Source organism: Cajanus cajan, chromosome 8 (assembly GCF_000230855.2).
Source record: "Cajanus cajan strain Asha chromosome 8, NIPB_CcT2T_4, whole genome shotgun sequence".
Lineage (NCBI taxonomy): Eukaryota > Viridiplantae > Streptophyta > Magnoliopsida > Fabales > Fabaceae > Cajanus > Cajanus cajan.
The window spans coordinates 6281731-6289979 of NC_138524.1; the positions used below are offsets into that span (position 1 = coordinate 6281731).

At 37.4% G+C, this 8249-nt stretch overlaps 1 protein-coding gene across 1 annotated transcript; it reads right to left on the reverse strand.

Annotated features, from left to right (window-relative positions):
- Positions 1-524: 524 nt before the first annotated feature.
- LOC109798558 (pumilio homolog 2) lies at positions 525-8249 on the reverse strand. Its single transcript, XM_020358882.3, has 9 exons — positions 7062-8249; positions 4428-5953; positions 4210-4351; positions 4025-4132; positions 3692-3904; positions 3500-3610; positions 2603-2797; positions 1184-1358; positions 525-1013 (listed from the first exon to the last, which is right to left on the reverse strand). The coding sequence occupies exons 1-9, from the start codon at positions 7710-7712 to the stop codon at positions 976-978; spliced, it is 3159 nt and encodes a 1052-aa protein (XP_020214471.2). The 5' UTR covers positions 7713-8249; the 3' UTR covers positions 525-975.

Genomic DNA, 8249 nt, shown 5'->3' on the forward strand with positions numbered 1-8249 from the left:
AAATATGAATCATGTAATAATTTCTCTTGTAATAATTCTCTTGATTTAGGCCACAAGATTACAAAATACTACTAGAGTTGTAAATTGAATGCTAATGCATCACTGGGCATGCTTATCTCCCTTGTATCTGTTTATCACTTGAAGTCTACATAACTAATAACAAAATAAAACGTAGAGAAGTGTTGGCTTGAGGAAGATAATTCAAAGAAAGCCATAGTAACTTACAAACTTGTTTCTCAATTTTTTTTATATAGTTTTTCATAAATAAGTCAAAAACTCAATATCTGACCTCAAAGTCATACAGAGGAGTCAGATTAATTTTCATTAAAAACAAAAACATAAAGACAGTACCTTAAATGTTTTAAAATTACAATTTCATTTTAACACAGCAAAAATCAACATCAATTATTGAAGCATAACTCTAGTTTAGATTAAAATTTTACATCAAATGAAAACAAAAGCTGCACTTAAAATTTTATCTTGGTAATGAGGACTTATCGATATCACAGGAGAAAAGGGGAATGTAAACTTGCAACAAAAATTATATTTGTTGAAAGGGAAAACATAGTCAATAACCATACACATGATTAAGAGAGAAGAAAAAACTGCCCTTGTCTAAACAAGAACAGCTCTCCACATGCCATCATTTTTGTACAGTCACGTCAACTTACAAACTACCTCACCATTTTATAATCTTTACACCATAAAAAGGCTTGTATAGGCATTTTATCTCCTCAATAGGGACATCAGCTGCATTAAAACATCTGAGCCACATCTCACTTAAATTCTTTGTATAAACTTAAAGCTACAAAATGTACAGTTCTGCAATACAACTGATAACTTCATTTCCAATTGGCTACTACCCATTTTCACCGATACACAAACATAACCCTCTTGATTTGAGAGATAAAGAGAAGCAGCAGCTCATACTAGCCTCAGTTAGCTGTACAAAGACTATTTTTCTAAGCCACCTACCTAAGCAGGTTGAGGAGACTGAGCAGCAATTCTCCTTTCTGCAAAAAAATTAGATGTACCGTCAGAAGTATTTATCTTGTGTTTCTCATAGATGCAATTATTATGTAGGGAGCATTCTTTCATATGAAAGTGCTCCTAACGTGCGCACAAGCATGCTGAAATATGTGAAAATGCAACTGAGGAATAATGACATGGAAGGAGTAAGTACCTCCAGCAGCAACGAGTTTTTCTACACGTGCAACAATGTGCTTTCCATAGGTGTACTTTTTCAATGCATTCAAATGAACCTTAATCCGTGAAAGAATCAGCTCGCGTTGTTGATCATCACAAGTTTCCAGCACTTTTTGTACAACGTAATTTGCAAATTGATCTTTCATCATTGCCTGTATACAAGAGGAATATGATTTATTATTCTGTGAAACTTGGGAAGAGGGAACGTTCTCATTGAACAAGAAAATCTATCATCAATTTTAGGACAGATTTGAGAGTTAACTAAAGCATACTCAACACTGACAAATATCAATTCTATTGAAATAATTATATTGGAAGATATAACCTCCCTTCTCCTTGACCTGAAATAGTTAGGTCATAGGTGATCAAAGTTCAAGGCAGGAAATAGGAAAGCTAATTGTTCAGTTCAAACACGTGAAGGAGATTTCAATAAGAAAAGTCCTACAGATGTTGCAAGTTGAGTTCATGCAATTGTATAAAGAACAAAAATTGATAAAAGTAACAAAAAAAGAACTATTGAACACTAACCACACAATAAAACAACAAACTTGCTGCCCTAGAGACAAAAGTCTCCTATCACATAATAACAAACAACAAATAACTTCACACTGCCTAATTACACAACTTATAACTAGATTTACACTCCTAATACATAACTACCAGCAGTTATTTTCTACACATAACTGTCATCCAACAAAATGTTCTGTGCAAACACATGAAGGATAAAAAAAATCCTACAAATGTTGCAAGTTGAGTTCAAGCAATTCAATTGGAAATCATGAGGTCGTTGGTGATCATTCTTTGAATTTGGACTAATGACCTAACTTAATCTCACAAAACTAGCTCGTAAGATAAAACAACCAATGATTTATAAGCTCTATTTAAGTAAGAACTCCAGTTAATATGGGACTAAAACCCCAGCCTCGGGGCTGCAATAAATGTGACCCTGAAGAGGCAGTGACTCAGGAAGGCTTGGAGTGACCAAATTAAGCCAGTTTTCCAACACCCCTTCATGCCCAGGCAACCAGACTGGATAGTGGCAATGCAGGTGGCCCAACAATGAATATAGAATAAACTCCAATACTGTATTAGAATTTGGACTTGGGGCTAACTCAACTTCAAAACCAACTTGTATTCTAAGATCTCACAAAATAAGTCCTATTCAAGCCATATCTCTAGTCAGTACAGGACTAAACCCAACCTTGAAGTCCCAAAAGATGCCACAACTAAGGTGGGCTACGGGTGTCAATAATTAAGATGACTTTCCAACAAACATTTATGATGGTATTGAACATAAACCTAGGTTACAATGGGCTTAAAAATGAATACGAGCATTGCCTTCTAATTTGCCTCAAAATTAAGAGTGGGATTATTAGAAAAAGGAAGTTCAAAAAACCTGAAGAGGCTCATTTTCATCGGTAGAGCCAAGCATCTCGTTCACTAGCAATTGGCGCTCAGAAGGACCTCCAAAGGTCAAACATTTCTCCACAACATTTGAAGCAAACTTCTGCTGACTCATTTGAACTATCTTGCCTGCTAGTTCCTTTATTATAGAAGAGCGTTCATGAGGCTTCCCATGTTCCAGTACATGCTGTTATCAAGGAGGGAAGAAATCAAAAGCAAGAGATCAAGTCACAGATATAAATGAAATACCACAGGAATGTCGAAGTTATAGCAAACTGTATCACATTTGAGGTAATGTAATATTAGGCACAGTAGGGAACAGAAGCCTGTATCATGTGAGAGAGATAACCAACCTTGGATGGCATCTTAAAATCATAAAGTAAATAGGACAGGAAGCTATAACATAACGTAACATATTTTTAAAAATAAAGAATTACAAGTAAAAACAATAGTCACTTAAGCATTACAAGTGTTCCAAAGCCATTCCCAATAAGTTAAGTAAAACTCATAAAAAGAAAAATATGTTTCTAATTGAAAGGTTTCATGATATCATTTATGATAATAACAATGTTGTATGTAAAGATTTGAAGACTGCCAAAGGAAAAGACATTCATTTTGTATTGTCAGTGAACAGATTAGAAGTATAAAAATCAATATAATGAGAATAATTTCAAAACACATTGTGGCGTGACAATTGTTGGGACTACACTCAATCAAAGGTCTAGATAAACAATTATGAAATCTATTTCTCAAAAAAAAAAGCTTGAAAGCAGAAGACTTGCAAACAAGAATGCATATCATGTTCAAACCAAACAAAACATTAGAACCATAAAAACATACTTCCACTACTAGACAATAAGAAACAAACCCATCAGAGAAAAATATAAACCTGAACAACGTAGTTGCCATACTGATCTTGAGCTAACATGCTAACTGCTCCTAAAATCTCATCCATAACTTTCTGCTGAGTTATAGGATCTTTGCAGTGCTCCAATACCCTCTGTCACATAGAAGGTTATTATTATATGACAAATGATCTTAAGTACATAATAAGAGTAACATACGCAGAGAAGAAACTTACCTGTATCACCCGACAACCATATGGATGGGTTGAGAGTGTCACAACTTGATCGAAAAATGTTGACACAATAAAGTGTATTGCATCTTCAGTGACACATTCAATACACTTCTGAATGACATGATTACCATTCTGATCACGTACACAGCGCATTACATTACCATCAAGCTCTTGAACCATCTCTATCTTCTGATCCAAATCAACAACTTCGATGGCCTAGAGAGAGATACATAATTGCAAGATCAAAAGAAAAATGATAAGATATCCAGAAAATTACAGATAGAGCCTAACACATCCATATCATTATCAACTACTGCCATATTATATTGTCAATACCTTCTGGATGACCCGGCAACCATACATTTGAAGGCTAAGTGTCAGAACATGGCCAAGAAGTTTGTTGGCTAATTCTCTCCTTTGGGATGCAAGTCCATGCTCAAAAAACTGCAATATACAATTACAACTATTGCTCAAACAAGATTAATGAAAAAATAATAATTAATTGAAATAGAAACGATTACCTTTTGAACCACATAATTACCAAAGACATCAGTCATCAAAGCAAGCGCATGTGGCATGATTTCCTGATAAACCATGTTTTTTTCTTCTGTAGTAGCTGTTTCAAGCTTTTGCTGAATAAATCGGCTCCCATATTGATCCGCACTGCCAATGATAATTTATTAATCATATTTAATTCTTCAGGGTGGCAGCATATAGTGACCAATAGCAAAAAGCATACCTGAACTCAACAACATGACCAGCAATTTCAGAGAGCTCAAAACACTTAGTTTTATTGCTTTTAAACTCTTCCAACAGAGAAGAAGCAAAACTTTCATCAATGTTCCCATTATCTACATGCCAAGGTCCCATGACCCCAGCTAAATTCCTCATTCCCGAAGCAAAACGCATATTTAGTTCATTGTGCCTAACAGGACTTCCAGACCCAACTGGAGAAGTGGATAAAACAGAGTTTGCCATTGGACTTCCTGGATAAGACAACCCAACACCATATGCAGGATTTCCATAATAACCCTGAGGAGTGGAGCTGCCTGATTTTCCACCCAGTGATACATTGTATTGGGATTTCTGAGGAGAGAGAATAGACCCTAGATAAGCTTTCTGAAGCTCAAGTATATTCATGTATGAATTCCCCAAGTAGTTCCTGTCCACAGAGGGGTCATTAAGAGCACCAAGTTGTGCTGCAGCATATTCAGATGTCCTCAGGTATTGAAGATACATTGGATCAACAAAAGAGGCCTGGAGAGCACTGCCAGGAATTTGATTTCCCATCCTACCAAGATTATGCACATCAGATGAAGCAGCACCTCCAGATGCCAAACCACCTCCAATAATTCTTGAGTCCATTCCAGGGGCCCCCATTGCTGATGCTGCAGCAACATTTTCAAACAAGGGCGGTAGATTACCGCTGCCAAGTTGGTTAGTCATCAAGGATGCCAATGCCGGATTTCCGGCATACCCACTCAGACCATAGTTAGTAAATGATGAATTTGTACCATCTAAAGGCTGGTACTGAGGCGGCGAACTACCTCCTCTACTAAAATGGGAGGTAGGCGATCCTTTGAAATATGAGTTATTGGAAGAAACAGCAGACTTTTGTAGCTCAGCCTGCCGATCAAAGGATGGATTGTTGAGATCTGACCCACTCCTAATCTTACCTGAATTTTGCATGTGCGCTGATTCAGACTTCTTTAAATAAGCATGTTGTTTACCATGATCTTGACCACCTTGCCTACCAAAAAGATATCTTTGGTGATTATCAACATCCGATTCAACCTGTGATGGCAAATGGTTTTCACCATCTAACACATCATCTGCTGACAAGTTCATCCCTGACAATGCAGCCACAAGATCTGCTGACTCGTTGATGCCAGATGAAACACCATTAAATGCATCTGTACTGGCAATACCTCTTTTGTCAGAAGCAATGGCTCTGCCACCACCAATGGGTGTGATGCAGGGACTGGGAGCCCTAGCAACAAGTTGTGGATCAGGAGTAGTGCTTCTCGACAAGGAAGATCCTAGAGCAGCAGCATAAGAATAAGAAGCTGACTGGCCAATATTTTGGGCGGCAGATGATCCTTGAACATTTGATCCTGATCTTAAAGCATCAGTGGCTGCAGACTCACGGCGTACATGGGCCATATCTGCTTCAGCAGAACCTATGATATCATTTTCATCAAATGCATTACGACTAGATGGACGAGAAGGAAGACCTGTCACAGAAGTATTACGCCCCAAATCATCCTGCACAATTACTGCTTGTAAATAATGGGAAGAAGAAAATGGATATGAAAATAAAGAAATCCAACAAAAAGATCAAAGAAAACATATGCTAAATTCACTACAGAATCGTCAAGAATTGACAGTAGCAAGTAAAATAAATATTGCCACAGAAAACTTTCAACATGCAGAGGCAAACAAATAATAATTTGAAAATGTCATACATTCAAAGATATTGCAAGATCGCAAGAACAAAATCAACATATACTCCACTTCAATACTGTGAGGTATATTAAATCCTTTAATATTATCGGGTGTAAATAATCTACCTGTTCATGCTTCACTGAAATTAGGTTAAAAAATGTAACTGATGTAGAAGCATGAACTGAATCCTGGAATGAATTTCTTGGAAAAAACCATGAATCAAAACAGAGAGAAAGTAAGAGAAAAGAAGGGACTGAGATAAAATTTGGCAAGTAAGAGTCTCTGCAAATTCTTTTTTTTAAGATATAAAACGAATGACACACTACATTCTAAGTACAACTTTGAATATACAGTGACTTCTGTAGAAGAAACTGTCGTAATATAATTATTTCAGTTGAACAGGTTCTGTTATAACTCAGTTATTACAGAAAAGAGAAACAGTTAGTTACATGATGTGTTAACTTAACTAACAGACTGATGGGCATGAATCCTTTGGAGTGAAAAAACTTCAATGCACTAGATACAGAGAAGAATCTAACCGTCCCTTCAATTAAAATGTTATATTTATTATCTGGTGACCAATTAACTGGCAAGGATCTCAACCCCAAACTGATACATGTTACAGTTGACAATAAAGTACTACAGTACATATGCACTACAGTATGCCGTATAGTATACATACAAGCATTTAGCATTCCATTAATGAAAACATAACTTCCCTCAAGAATTACAATCATGAATCAAAACATCTGAACAAGACAACCAAAGATTTTATGCAAACTCACTACATATGCATCAATTAACCATATGTCACAGATGAAACTGAAAATACAAAATGCCAAATCAAACAATCCAGGGAAAACAAAGAAGCAGATGCAGCACAGATTCAGAGTCAATAAATCAATCAAAGTCAAAAGAAGCAAGCCACCTGGAAAATTTCTGCAAAGCTCTTCTGTTTGCTCAGCCCTAGTCCAGGCAAACCAATCAGTCCATCACCACCCCACTCGGCAGAACCTCTGGTCTTTTCATTGTCCACCTCATTCTCTTGTTTCCTCATGTTGAAACCCGGTGGGCTAGAAAACAGCGATCTACCACCATTATCATCAGGCTTGTTCACCTTCCTCCTATCTCCAATTCCACCCAGAACTGAAGCTCCACCTTTAAGTCTTTGTTGAAACCTCCAATCCTCCTTTGACAGCAAAGGAGGCGGCAGCCTAGGATTCAAATTCACATTGGAGTAATAGTATGAAAGATAAGCTGGATCAGACCTAAGCTCTTCCTCAGAAGCAATCCCATTCACATCTTTAGTCCTTCTAAACTCCGAAAAGCCAGCATTTTCACCAGTAGAAGCGGCGCCACTGCTGCCGCCACCACCAAACAACCCTCCTACAGCACTCAAAGAACCCTCCACAGTTGGAGGCGCTGATCCACTCCTATATATATTGAGCTCTTGCTCACGATCATCAGCCTCCTGTCTGCGTTGCTCCCGAAGCAACATCCCTATCTCCTTCTCCAATTCATCACCAAAAGAGCCCTCGTTACTCCCAAGCACCGGTCTTCTACCCAATTCAGACAACATTTTTCAAAATCTTAATCTGATCACCACCCTCTAATCATCAACCTCATACGGCTAAAACTGATCACTACCCACCACCATATATCAAACCCTAATCCAAGAAACAACCCAAAGACTCAAACTTTACCCATCACAGAGCGTAAAGCGCCACACCCCATATGAGCAACTTCAGAAAATTCTAACTTGCGGTTACTGTAAGAAAAAAAGTAAAGAAAAAAAAATTAAGCTTTTGCACCGAAGCCACTTCTGAAGCTGAAACAAAAGAACCCCGAGAATCAAACAAGAAACGTGATTGCGAAATTCAGTCGGAATTGGTTTCCACAAGTATAGAGAATAAAATGGTAGGACATACGATAATATATATACATAAACAAAATTAACTGTGGAAAGCACAGGAAGCGAAGAGATAAGAGTGAGTGAGATCAAAAAGGAACGAGTGAGAGAGAGATCAATCCGGCGGCGATTGGTTCTTACAAGAACCCTTAGGGTTTTGTTCCATTTAGAGGAGGATTAAATACAGACGATGATAGGAAGCAAAGC